Genomic DNA, 14031 nt, shown 5'->3' with positions numbered 1-14031 from the left:
CCTCTGATGCCCAACCCCCTTCCGCTCTAGGGAAAAACCAGCTCCTAGACCGTCTTCCGGCGGGAGCTGTGCCCCTCCTTATCATGGTGAGTTGGCCGGGGTTATGAGGAGGGTTTCTGTCGTAAATGATTCCTCTTATCCTTTCTGGTCCTGAAGCGGCCTTGACATGCCTCAGCCACCCAGAGGTGGGGTTGTCGGAGTTATGCTCGGGGTCCCCGGGAGGAGCGGCTGGCGTCCGAGAGCGTGCCATCAGAGCTCTGATGCTCCCTCGCCCCCTCACCCGGTTCCTTTGCTGTTCCGGACCCCGGCCCCGCTCCAGGCCGACCTTTAGGCTCTGGGCGAGTTTATGACTCCTCCCTGCAGTGACATCTTTGATATAGAAATAAAAGTCTTTGCCAGTGTCAGCGACTACAACACCAACAAAAGATCAGAAAACAAGTCCACAGCAGCAACGACCGTATTAGTGATGCTTACAGCAGTGACGGTAACACTGGCGTAAATAAAGAGGATGGTTAGTAGGGTATTGAGGCTGACGCCCCAGTCTCCAACTTGCCTTTATCGAGTGCGACAGCCGGGTATGGCAGCAGCTTTCAGAAGGCCAAAGACTGGCGAAAGTCAAGGTGTTGATAGTGCCTCTTACTGCAGCTTATTTTGTGTGTGCGTTTGTAGATCCCAGTATACCGTATGGCTTTGGGGATGTGGTACTCCAATTTTGTTAGAGGTGTTAGTCATTTTATTCCTTTAGAAATCAAGTATATAGCTCTCTGAATTTTATCTAAGGATAAGCAGTTGATTGTGATTTCAGTGTCAAAAGAGGTACACACCATTGTATCAGAAAATTCATGGGTCTCTTATTGATAGCCTGTATATGACAAAAGGACCACGTTTCTGTGCCCCAGCACTGACACTCTAAGTTTTTTCCTTGAGTGGATATGGTCGAAAAAATGTCTTATTCACATATTTGAAAATATTTTCTAAATTTCCTGTAATCCTTCCTTTACATACAGAAAGTGGGTAAAAGTTTACCTTTTTTGCTGACCAAATAGCTGTGTTCTTCAGAACACTCACCACTGTGTAGCCAGAGTTAAGTTTGTAAAACTTGACCATGCCACTCCCTTGCTTAAAATTCTTCCGTTTTTTTTCCTTTAGCCTGAAAGCTAAAGTCCTGTTTAGTATGGCAAGCAAAGACATCTGTAGTCTAGCTTCTTACCTTTACAGCCTCTTTTTACACATACATACATACATACACCCATATTCCAGCTACAGTGAACAGCTTGCAGATTGTGCTCTAAGAATTAGACCTTTGCACCGAATTAATATATGCTCTTCTCTCTGCCAGAATTGCTCTCCATTTGCTGTCTGCCATCCTTATCAGTATAACCCTTAACATGTCCTTTAGTCTCTTTCATGAGCCTTTCTGCCGTGTCTCAACATCCTATTAAGTGCCTCCTTTACGCTCCTGTGAGGGTGCTTTTTACTAGTAACATCTGGTGCATTTTACCAGACTATGTTAAAGTTGTGTATTCACTTGTCTTTCTCACTTCCTAGGCTGTAAGCTTTTTGAGAGGAGGACCTATGTATTCACTCTGATATCCCCAGAGCCTTTTGTACAGTGCCTGGCCCAGAGGAAGTTTTCAATAAATATCTGTTTTATAGAACACTGAATAAGTAACCATGGCAGTAAATTTTTATGCGTGAAACATTAGTAATAAGGGAAATAGTAGCATTTAAGTTTTATTTTTAAAGTTACCCCTTATGTATTATTTATTTATAACATGCTATGTGCAAAGCGTAGTGCTTTCTTAGAAAATGTCAAGGAAGTATAGCTCTTGTCATTAGTGAAGTTACTAAAAAATTAACTTACCATGCAAGATGACAAGATGAAGGCTAGCCTATGGTTAATTACAAAGCAAGTGGCATAAAAAACTATAGTTTGGGGCTTCCCTGGTGGCGCAGTGGTTGAGAGTCTGCCTGCCAATGCAGGGGACACGGGTTCGAGCCCTGGTTTGGGAGGATCCCACATGCCGCGGAGCGGCTAGGCCCGTACGCTACAACTACTGAGCCTGCGCGTCTGGAGCCGGTGCTCCGCAACAAGAGAGGCCGCGATAGTGAGAGGCCCGCGCACCGCGATGAAGAGTGGCCCCCGCTTGCCGCAACTGGAGAAAGCCCTCGCACAGAAACGAAGACCCAACACAGCCATAAATAAATTAATTAATTTAAAAAAAAACAAAAAAAACTATAGTTTGAATAATCTAATAAGGCTTCATGTAGGAAGTGAAGCAGTAAACTGAGTACTTTGTCCCTTACTCCAGTACTCTTAGTCTACTATTCATTACTCTCATTTGGATGAGGAAACGGAGAGGTCAGGTAACTTGCTAAGTGCTTCAGGGCTATTAGTGCTTGGGTTAGACGAGTCTGGCCTTTTTACTCTAGAATGGTATGATCATGAGACAAGGAGAACAGCAGTTTAGTTGGAGTTGAGGATTCTTATCTGGAGCAAGAGGAAAAAATGGAAAGAAACTGAGGCTAACTCATTGAAAGCATTGAGTTCCAAGTTGTAAAATTTGGAGTTTATCCTGATAGCAGTGGAGAGCCAATATAATTTTGGAAAGAGTGACGTGAAAATTAGGATTTTTGTGGGTTTTCCCCCACTATCAGAATGGCATCAGAAATGGCCCTCTGCCTTTTAGAAACCTTATTGATTGTTTTAACCTGAAACTATTTTTTTAAATATTTTTATTTATTTATTTATTCATTTGTTTGTCTGCACTGGGTCTTGGTTGCGGCATGCAGGATCTTTAGTTGCGGCATGCGAACTTTTAGTTGCAGCATGTGGGATCTAGTTCCCTGATCAGGGATCGAACCCAGGCCCCCAGCATTGGGAGCTCGGAGTCTTAGCCACTGGACCACCAGGGAAGTCCTTTAACCTGAAACTTAAAGTAACTGAAATAATTTAAAATGGGCTGAAGTTAGAAGATATTCAAGGATACCAGTATTAAGTAGAATTTATCTTTGGGACCAAAATGTCCACACATAATTCTTTAAGACTACAGTATGTTTGTTGACATTAGCATTTATTAACATCTCAGGTGAAAATAGTATACTGTTCCTTTTCAACTGAATTGATTTAGCAGAGCCTTAGGGTTATACATATACACTGGTCTTTATTTAGATATGAAAATTAGTTGCACCTTTTTCCTGATACTTTATTTTTACATTTTTAAAAATACTTTTTACTTTAACTTTTTATTGTGGAAATTTTCATACATACACAAAAGTAGAGAGAATCTAACATTATGAGCCCCCATGTAGCCATAACTTGGCCTCGACATTTATCAACATTTTGCTGTTTTTGTTATGCCAGATTTCTAGAGCTCGGCCTATTTTCTGCCTTTCCTGAGTCTAAACATAATGCAACTAATGACATGTAAAACTTGAAGAAATGGGATATATCATTTTATAACTATTGAGATGTTTCTAGATGCTGACTATAGGAAAATCATACCTCTGCTTGAATGGATCTGAAAGTTTTTCACATTTTTAATCTGTTAACTCCTAGTTCCACTGCTATCTGTGGAGCTTCAGTGTTTGAATCAAATTGGCCAACTTTAATGGGGTAGAAATGTAGTATGGTTGTTATAGTGATTGTGGCCTTTACCATCTAAGAAAATGTTTTGTTAAAATTAAAATCCAAAAATTTAAGTACATGGCACTTAGCAATCGAATTATTATGTATGACCCGTTGAAAATTGTGAAGGATTTTTTTCCCCTAGAAACAATTACTTTGCTTTTGTAATAACAAAGATTTTCACAGCTTATTTTTTGAGGGTTTTTTTTTGTTTTGTTTTTTGTAGAGTATTGTATTCCCATCATGAAAGTATAGTAAAATTGATCAATTTTTTCCCCTTTACAGCTTCTTGGTTTTATGTCCTATTAAGAAAAGTCTTCTCCACATACAAGATTATGAAATTATACATCCATGAGTTTCTTCAATTATTCTATTGTTTTATATATATATTTTTAAATGGGAGTTAACAAGAGTTACCAAACTCTTTTTTTTTTTTTAATTTATTTATTTATTTATTTATGGCTGTGTTGGGTCTTCGTTTCTGTGCGAGGGCTTTCTCTAGTTGTGGCAAGTGGGGGCCAGTCTTCATCGCGGTGCGCGGGCCTCTCACTATCGCGGCCTCTCTTGTTGCGGAGCACACGCTCCAGACGCGCAGGCTCAGTAATTGTGGCTCACGGGCCTAGTTGCTCCGCGGCATGTGGGATCTTCCCAGACCAGGGCTCGAACCCGTGTGCCCTGCATTGGCAGGCAGATTCTCAACCACTGCGCCACCAGGAAAGCCCCTATATTTTGATTTTAAAATAATGAAAAATTAGAGTGAGTAGTAAGGATCCAACTTTACCTTTTTCCAAATACTATTTATTGAATAACTCATACTTTCTCCCACTGATACTGGATACTACCTTAATCACAGGCTAATTTCCTATGTGTGCTTGAGCTCTCCTTTATGTTAAGGCTTTCTTACATGGTTTCCTGGACTTGAGTGGTAAATCCCACTGTAATCACCATTCAGTCTCTTCTCTCATTGGTAACCCCACTGCCATGACCTTTCTCTGCTAGTACCATACTGTGTACTAGCAGGGACCATGGAAGCTAGCTAGGATGTCAGATACTTTGAATGCCTGAGAGAGAAACTCAGAGGTTTTCCTGTAATAATAGTTGCCAAACCTTTCATATATAAAGCTTTAATTAGGTAAATTGTAATAATTTCTTTCCAGTAGAGCTACTTGGCAAACTGGTTTTCTGGTTCAAAATTGCCTAATCCATTAAAAAAAAAAAAAAGAGTTTGGTCTAGAGCTAAAATGCCTGGGTTTGAATTCCTGCTCAGCCATTGCTAGCATTGTGTGCTTAGACAATTTACTCAAAATTGTTTCCACCACATAGATGATTGTGAGGCTTAAATAGGTAAATACATGCAAAGTGTCTAGAATAATTGCTTGGGACATAATGAGCATTCAAGAAATGTTAGTTGTTATTACTATATCGCAGGAATGAAGAAGATTAGATACTTAAATGCTGATTTGTGTACTTTTTGTTTGCTTTAAAGGGGACAATTCATCTTTTTAGAAAACCACAAAGATCTTTTTTTGGCAAGTTATTGCAGGAATTTAGACTTGTAGCAGCTGATCGAAGGGTAAGTTATTTTTATTCCTTAACCCTAATTTTAATTATTGCACAAACATTATAACATTGAAGAAAGGTAATTTTTAAGGCAAATAGAAATCACTCTTGATCCATCACATTGTTTTCATTTTTTTTATGTTGGATAAGTAATTTTTAATGTAAAATTACAGTACTTTAGTATACAGTTGTTTTGCCTGGGAGGAAGCTAGGCTTTGGTTAGTTTTTATTCTAATTCTAAAGAATTTTGAAGAAAAAATGTTTGGTGATAGCCTTATGTTGTTAGTTTTTTTTAGCAAATTAAGTGGATGTGGTCTGAAGCCACATTTTCTCATTTTTAATGTAAGGCAGAAAAAATAAGTTATGCTTTGAGACTATAAATAGACAATCGATACCCTTTTTGGTCACCAATGTAGACCTTCTAGTTATTATTCTGTTTTCATTGTTCTTATTATTGTCTTATACTGTAAGCTCCCTGAAGGCAGTGACTATGTCTCTTTTGCTCACTTTTTTTTTTTAAACATCTTTATTGGAGTATAATTGCTTTACAATGTTGTGTTAGTTTCTGCCATATAACAAAGTTAATCAGCTATACGTATACATATATCCCCTCCTTTTTTAATAAAAGTACAAAATAAGCATCCAACAAATATTTGATGAATTTTAAATAATCCTAGCTTCAATGTAACATAATAAGCAGTAGCAATGATATTGACCACGTATTATAATACTAAACTAAAGATTTCTTTTCTTTGTTTTTTACCACTATATCTCCTGTTTCTAAAACCTTGGGATATGGTCAGAACTCATTAATTCTGGTATTTGGAAATATTATCATCTCTGAATGTTAAACTCTAAGAGCCACGGGTAGGAAACTTATCTGCTTCTTTTCTATCTAGTCATTTAGGATGATCTCTTTTTTTTTTTTTAATATTTATTTATTTATTTGGCTGCATCAGGTCTTAGTTGTGGCACACAGGATCTTTTATTGTGGCGTGTGGGCTTAGTTGCCCCGTGGCATATGGGATCTTAGTTCCCCAACCAGGGATCGAACCCGAGTCCTCTGCATTGGAAGGTGGATTCTTAACCACTGGACCACCAGGGAAGTCCCTAGGATGATCTCTTGAGAACAGATAGTTATAGCTTTATGATGTTGATGGAAAGCAACTATATTGCAGGAGGAAGCAGCAAGTTCTTTAACAGTACACTTCATTGAAGCATAGTATACCACAGAATAGGTAGTAGGAACAAAACCAATATAGGAACACCTGAATTGTACAGATAACCTCTATCATAATTTAAATCTTAAGAGGTACACCTGGCTCATCTCTTCATTGCTTTTCCTGTCTTAGTTCTTGGTGATTTCATATTTCATGTGGAAGATCCTTACCTCTCAGTTCCTCACCACAAATAATCTTGTCCTGTATCCCTCCCAACCATCCACTCCTATGATCATACCATAAACCTTATCATTTATAATAACTATATCCTCCCATTGTCTCAATTTAAGCATTTTACTCATCAGCCACTACCTCTTGTCTTCCCAGTTCACTCCTATTACTAGGACCTCCAGTCCATTGACTCTGCTATATTTTCACTATTTTTCACCTCTCTTATCCTCATTTACTTACTTATCAATTTAGATTCTCTGGTCCATCATTTTCATTTTCTTGCATATGACTTCAACTCCTTTGTGCCCTTCTTCTGTCTATCATACTTCCTTGGCAAATCCTTAACCTCATTAAGTCCACTTTTTTCCTACTCTGTACCTGCATGCAAGCAACTGAATGGAGCCTTAAAAAAAACACAAAACCATGCTGACTGGTCTCCCTTTAAATTCATGACCAAGTATGCCATTACTATGACCCATACTATATGTTCCTAGTTTATTCAGTTTCCAGTTTCCTAAGTGACAGTTTCATACCATTTTCTTTCACTTCTGTCCTCAAACTCCCAAAAGCTTATTCATCCCCACTCTAACCTGTTCATCTTGCTTCCTGTTTCACTGAGGGAAAAGAAGTAATCAGGAGAAAACTTCCGCATCCTGTCATTAGCATATCTACCAACACTCTGCCTTCCCTCCTATTTTGTGAATGAACTGTCTGATCTGCTATATAAGGCCAGTTCTTCCACTGTTGCCTACTCAAAGACAGCATTCCTATAATGGTTCCTTCTGTCTCTTGCACTGTTGTTCCTTCTTGAATCATTCTCCTTCTCCTTCTTGCATCATAATTACATGCCATATATTCCACTCTCAGCTACTGCTTCCTTTCTCTGCTTCCTTTTATACAAAAGTACTTAGAAGAATTGTCTTTACTCTCTTTGTTCACTTTTTCTCCCTGTTTCTATTAAACAAAACCAGTCTGATTCTAGTCCCCACTTATCCACAGAAACAGCTTTTACAAGGTAACTAATAACTTCTATGTTGCCAAAAGCAATGGTCATCCTCATTTCCCATCTTATTTGACCTTCAATGGCATTTGATGAAAAACAGTCTCTTCCACCTTAAAGCAGTTTTATTCATATGGATTCTGAAATGCCACTGTTGATTTTCCTCCTACTTACTTGGCCATTATTTTTAGTCTCCTTTCTTACTTTCCTCTCATCTTTCTGACCTCTTAAGTTTTGGAGTGTCCCAGGGCTTATGGAGCTCTGGCCTCTCTTGTTTACATTCATTCCATTTAGGTGACACTTTCATTACCATATGCTGATGACCCTGTATTTATATCTCAGTCCCTATCTTCTTCCCTACCTCCAATTCCTATATACAATGGACTTCTCAACATTTTCACCTGGATATCTAATAGGCATCTCAAATTTAATATGATCAAACCTGAACTTTGATTTTCTATCACTCCTTCACTACATGGCTCAGGCCAGAAACCTTGGAGTCACTTTTACCCATCTCTTTCCCTCACTCCTCACATCTGCTTTATAAGTAATTCTTGCCGGCTCTATCTTCAGTATAATACTCAGAATCTGACTCTTTTAACACCTTCCTATCACGTTCAAAGCCACCATCATTTCCCACATGGTTTATTGCAATCACATTCTAAGTGGTCTTCCTACTTTCATCCTTGCCCCTGTGCAGTATATTCTACATAGGGAAGCTGAATGAGCTTTTTAAAATGAAAGCTAAGTCACTTTTCATCTCATCTGGAATACATCCCAATTCTTTTCCTGGCGTACATGACACTACTTGATGTAGCCCCAGACTCCCTCTCAGCTCTCTTGTCTAGCTGTCCTCAGCCATTCTTCTATCTCAAAGAATTTGCACTGTGGTTCCCATTTTCTCTCCCAGATATCTGCATGCTTAGCACCTTGGCCTCTTTCTGATTTCTGGTCACATGTCGCCTTACCAAAGGAGTCTTTTCTGACCACCCTGTCTAGAAGAGCAGCTCTTCCATGTCTTCCATTTACTGTGTTCTTACTGTATTTTTTCTTCTAGCACTTATCACCACCTGACCTTATATATTTGCTTATTGTCTGTCACCTCACCTGGATTATAAGGTCCATGTTTTGTTCACTGCTGTATCTCCAGTGCCTGGAATAGTGTCTGTTACAAAATAGATACTCAAATATTTGTTGATTAATAGCTTGATTCAGCATTAGAACTGCATGCATTAAATGCTTTATCCTCCTTTTCTGACTGCTGTTGAATCCCTGTCCTGACTAGACCCCATATCCAATCATTTCATTAATGTCCTCACTAGTATTAGAGTCCCTTGTCTTGTTAATCTATCATATCAGTTCTCAAGTCTCTAACATCCCTATCTCACTTGCTTTTCTGGTTTTGCTCGTGGGTGTAGAGGAAGTTCCACAATGGTGTCTACCATAAATTCATGTTGGTAATTATTGTTCTTCTTTTTGATGATTCAGTAGTATATTCACCATAACATCTATTCTGCAGATCCTCTTCTAGATTTAAGTTTCCAGTGCTACTTTATCATATCCCCTAATTTTAGAAAATGGCCTTGCTTCTTCCTTTCTAGACTGTTACCTCTGTGTTACATCACTGTCATTTCTTTCTGCCTTACAAGTTCTCTTTCTCTTCCGTTACCTTCTTACCCTTCTCACTTTTCTCACAGGTGGTGTTCTTCCTTTCTAGACCTACACCTTTCATCTGTATTGTAAAACCATCCTATCCCATACCATACTTGACCTTAGCAATTACATGTTTAATTTTAACACCTCCAAATAACTACCTTTTCACTAATTTATTTCACCTCTACTTTCAAACAAGCATAGGTCTCCCTTTGTAGGGAGAGGAGCAGAACAAAAATAAAAAACAGTTCACTTGATCTCTTCTTCCTTTATTTTTAGAATGCTCTTCCTCCTTCCTCTAAATCCTAGCTATTTCAAGGTGTATCTCAGATCCTCCGTTTTCTGTGAACTTCTAAACTGTGGTGATCTTTCCCTCTTTTGCAGTCCTATTTCATACAATTTATTTGGTAAATAACCAAGTACTGCTTTTTTTTGGTGAGTGAGTGAGCAGGGTAACTTTATTTTGATGTAACATCAAACTTACAGAAATGTTATGAGTATAAGGAACTCCCTTATACCCTTTATTCACATTCATCAGTTGCTTTACATTTTGCCCCATTTGTTTTTATCATCGTCTCTACATGTTTATAGAGACAAAATTATATTCAAATGTCAGCATATTTTCTCAACTATTTGAGAGTTTGTGTGTCAGAATTCATTTTCTCTTGAATAATTCCCCTTCTAGAATTATTCTTTTAGGCTTATATATTATAATAGTAACTTGGTTGATGATAATTTTGGTAGTTTTAGAAAATGTGGCACTTCAACTTTTTGAAACAAGTTGTGCTTATTCCTTTGAATATTAGAGTATGAATCACAGCAACTTGAATGGACCCAGAGAAGTTTATCAGCATTGTACAAATAAGAATGATTTTCTTTTTCACAGTCCTGGAAGATACTGCTGTTTGGTGCAATAAACTTAACATGTACTGGCTTCCTGCTAATGTGGTGCAGTTCCACTAATAGTATAGGTATGTCACTATCCTTATTTTTAGGAGTTAATTATTTCACTTTTATTGTTCTCATTTTAAATAAAGGTATGTCTTCCTTTACATAGAATATATTATTCTGAACTATAACTCAAAAGATTTAAATGAGAGAATCTATTCCAAAAGTACCTTGTAAACTATAAAATTGGTTCAGTTGTTAGGCATTATTATTTAAAATGAGCTTTTTAAAAAAAAAAAATTTAAATCTATTTGAAAAACTAAGATTTCTTTTTATTTTTTAATTGAGGTATTGATTTACATTATTATATTAGTTTCAGGTGTACAGCACAGTGATTCAGTATTTTTATAGATTATACTCCACTAAAAATTATTGCAAAATAATGGCTATAATTCCCTGTGCTGTACAATTGATCCTTGTTGCTTATCTATTTTATACATAGTAGTGTGTATATCTTAATCTCTTACGCTTATCTTGCCCCTTTCCCACTGGTAACCACTAGTTTGTTTTCTATACCTGTGAGTCTGTTTTATAAATAGTGCTGCTGTGAACATTGGAGTGCATGTATCTTTTTTGTGAGATTTCCTTTTAATGTGATAGATTAGTTCTTCAGTTTATGTAGTGTATAAATAAAATTTTATGATTTATTGAGTTTTTCCCTTGAAAAGGGAAATCTAATATTTTTCTTGTGTCGTGACTCTTATGTTTTTATTTACCATTATTTTCATCCTGCTATTTTAAAAATACATTTAAAATAGTACTCCGATGACAGAAGGAGGCAAAAAATTGATCACAGGGCTTTTGAGCATATGCCGCTTCATTTTTCCTGATGGAGAAATCAGGTTCTAAAGTAAGCTTTTGTATTAACCAACTTTGGCTACATATATTCGTCAAATTTACTAGGTAATTGCCAACATATGAGATTAATCAGTGACTCATGTTTTTTGGTGATGGATGTCCCTGTTATGAACAATTTTAATGATTTGTTGTATTTCCTAACAATGGATTCAGTAACATTTTAATCAGTCTTTTTGTTGTTTTGCAGCTTTAACTGCCTATACTTACCTGACCATTTTTGATCTTTTTAGGTAAGTTTTAAAAATGCTGCTTAATGTTTTTACTTCCTTCCTTCCTTCCTTACCTACTTACTTACTTACTTACTTATTTATTTATGGCTGTGTTGGGTCTTCATTGCTATGCGCGGGCTTTCTCTAGTTGCGTCAGGTGGGAGCTACTCTTCATTGCGGTGCGCAGGCTTCTCACTGCGGTGGCTTCTTTTGTTGCAGAGCACCGGCTCTAGACGTGAGGGCTTCATTAGTTGTGGCATGCGGGCTTAGTTGCTCCATGGCATGTGGGATCCTCGCGGACCAGGGATCGAACCTGTGTCCCCTGCATTGGCAGGCAGATTCTTAACCATTGAGCCACCAGGAAAGTCCCCTCCTTAATGTTGTTGTTGTTTTTTTTTTTAATAAATTTATTTATTTATTTTTAGCTGCATTGGGTCTTCATTGCTGTGCAAGGTCTTTCTCTAGTTGCAGCGAGCGGGGGCTACTCTTTGTTGTAGTGCGTAGGCTCTCATTGCAGTGGCTTTTCTTGTTGCAGAGCACAGGCTCTAGGCGCGCGGGCTTCGGTAGTTGTGGAATGCGGGCTCAGTAGTTGTGGCTCGCAGGCTCTAGCGGGCTTTAGAGCTCAGGCTCAGTAGTTGTGGCACATGGGCATAGTTGCTCCGTGGCATGTGGGATCTTCCTGGACCAGGGCTCGAACCCGTGTCCCCTGCATTGGCAGGTGGATTGTTAATCACTGCGCCACCAGGGAAGCCCCTTCTTAATGTTTTGAAGCTAGTAAGGAATTTGTTATCAACTATACTTCATTTGAAAAACAGAAAGGAGACCTCCAGAAGGCTTCCCCAGTGTTTTACTCCTGACCTTGATTGGTGGTTAAATGGGTGTTTTTCTTCTGTTCGTTAAAATGTACATATGTGCTTTATGCACATTTCTGTGTAAATGTCCTATTTTGAATAAAACGATAAAATTAAACTAAAAAAAAGTTTGTTGCACTGAATTTATGAAGTTTTCTTTACTTAAAGGAAAGTTGTCTGTGAAATAAGTAAAATTATCAACGTGGACCATATGTACAAATAATAATTAGAAGTTATGCTGGAAGAAAATACCCCATTTATATAGCAACAGAAAAGATAATACCCAGACTTTAGGTCAGGTGCCTACCTGTAGATGAGTCAGCTGTGACCAGGGAGCAGGAACATGTAAGAACATACTAGTTCCCACTGTAACCATGTGGATGGGAAAAGAAATGAGGGATATTAATAACTGCAAAGTATATATGTAATTGTGAGCTAGAGAGATGACCTATTGGCTCCTGCTTTGGGGACCTTTCATATTTCCAAATAAAGGTTGCAGAATGCTTAGACCATATGTCTCCAAGATCCGTGCCATAAAAGTATGTTATAGGGATGTCTTTTTCATCAGTCACATAACTAAATCTTCTTGATTGGTCTAAAACAGATAGTTGTTACCTGAATTTCACACTGTAGTAAGTTGTTTTAGAGTGAATCTCCACTATACTTAGAAAGTAACCATAACTTTATCCCATCCAGAATGTTGTCAAGGTGTTATTAATATTTAGTTTAACTTTTAACAGAGATTAAATAAAGTTTATCAAAGTTAAAATGTATTGCATATGCCTAGAATCAAGTAAATTACACTTACTATTACTGTGTCATTTTTTGCAGGCTCAGTTGTGGAAACCATTTAGGGCGGATAACTTTCTGAGTAGAGTAATTATGGGTTTAGGTTCTATTTAAGTGTCTTAATGGTATATCATAACTTCTTTCAGTTTCTCCCCATGTTAAAACTCACATTAAGGTGCTTATTGTCATTAGATTATAAATTATTAGAATAACTTGTTATTAGTTTAGTCTGCAAACACTATTAACTTTTAGCAACTTAGGTATTCTGAAAGCTAAATTTCTTTCTGTAAGTCCTCCAGTTCTAGTTCTAATGCTAAATTTATTTTCCTTTTTACTTAGTTTAATGACATGTTTAATAAGTTACTGGGTAATGATGAGGAAACCTAGCCCTGCCTATTCATTTGGGTAAGTTCAAATTTTATTTTCTGCTAACTTATTGCTATTAAAGTAGTAGTTATACCAGGCAGTAAAGAGCTAGCTACAGTACTTGTAGAAAATAAATGCTGCCTGTTTAGTGGAATAGTGATCAGATAGTGAAAGTAGATAAAAAAGCATCTTCCAAGAGGATTCTAGATAAGGAACATGAATGTTTAAATTTAAATCATATTAAAGTAAAATGTTCACATTAATTTTTTTTCTATTTTATAAAACAAATCTTACATAAAATGTTCATTTTAAGTTCTTTAATATTTTGGTAATCTCTTATTTCAGTTAGAGAAAGTACAAAGGACTTTCATGTATGTATCTTCTAGATGTTAAAGTAAGTGGGATATAGTTTAACATTAATGCAGCAGTAGAGATGTATTTTTATCTTAAGACTGGATTTGTGACAGCAATGAACTGAAAAAGATTTTGAGATTTCTGTTTCTATAGTTTAGAAATTACTGAAAGTTAGAAAATAATCTTTCATATCAGAGGATTTTTAAAAATATGTTAGAAAAAAATGAGTTCTTTTCAGATTCAAGGAAACAACTTGAAAGAAGAATTTAACTTTGGTGAAGAAACTCTTGGACCAAACTTACCTTTCTTCTCCACCATACCATTTATTGGGTTTATATTCTTTTGAACAAAATCAGGTTTTATTTACTTAAATAATGGGACAAAGTAAACATGAAATTTTAGTGTAAAATGAAGATATTTATAA

The 14031-nt window shown here is 37.0% G+C and overlaps 1 protein-coding gene across 4 annotated transcripts in view; it reads left to right on the top strand.

Moving 5' to 3' along the window:
- Positions 1–4: 4 nt before the first annotated feature.
- SLC30A6 (solute carrier family 30 member 6) overlaps positions 5–14031 on the top strand; it is a 35364-nt gene continuing 21337 nt past the window's right edge. Inside the window, exons 1-5 of one of the 4 annotated variants that reach the window (XM_082356791.1) lie at positions 5–86; positions 5115–5201; positions 10119–10203; positions 11226–11268; positions 13227–13292. In XM_082356791.1, coding sequence (XP_082212917.1) covers positions 84–86; positions 5115–5201; positions 10119–10203; positions 11226–11268; positions 13227–13292 — 284 coding nt within the window. In that variant the 5' untranslated portion in view covers positions 5–83. Of the gene's footprint in view, positions 87–638; positions 658–5114; positions 5202–10038; positions 10204–11225; positions 11269–13226; positions 13293–14031 lie in introns of those variants that run through there. The other 3 variants (XM_082356790.1, XM_082356793.1, XM_082356792.1) reach the window with 3 other exon arrangements.

This window comes from Balaenoptera borealis, assembly GCF_965194805.1.
Source record: "Balaenoptera borealis genome assembly, chromosome: 15".
Classification (NCBI taxonomy): domain Eukaryota; kingdom Metazoa; phylum Chordata; class Mammalia; order Artiodactyla; family Balaenopteridae; genus Balaenoptera; species Balaenoptera borealis.
Note: the sequence above shows the minus strand (reverse complement) of the source record. Positions and strands in the feature narration are given on the sequence as shown.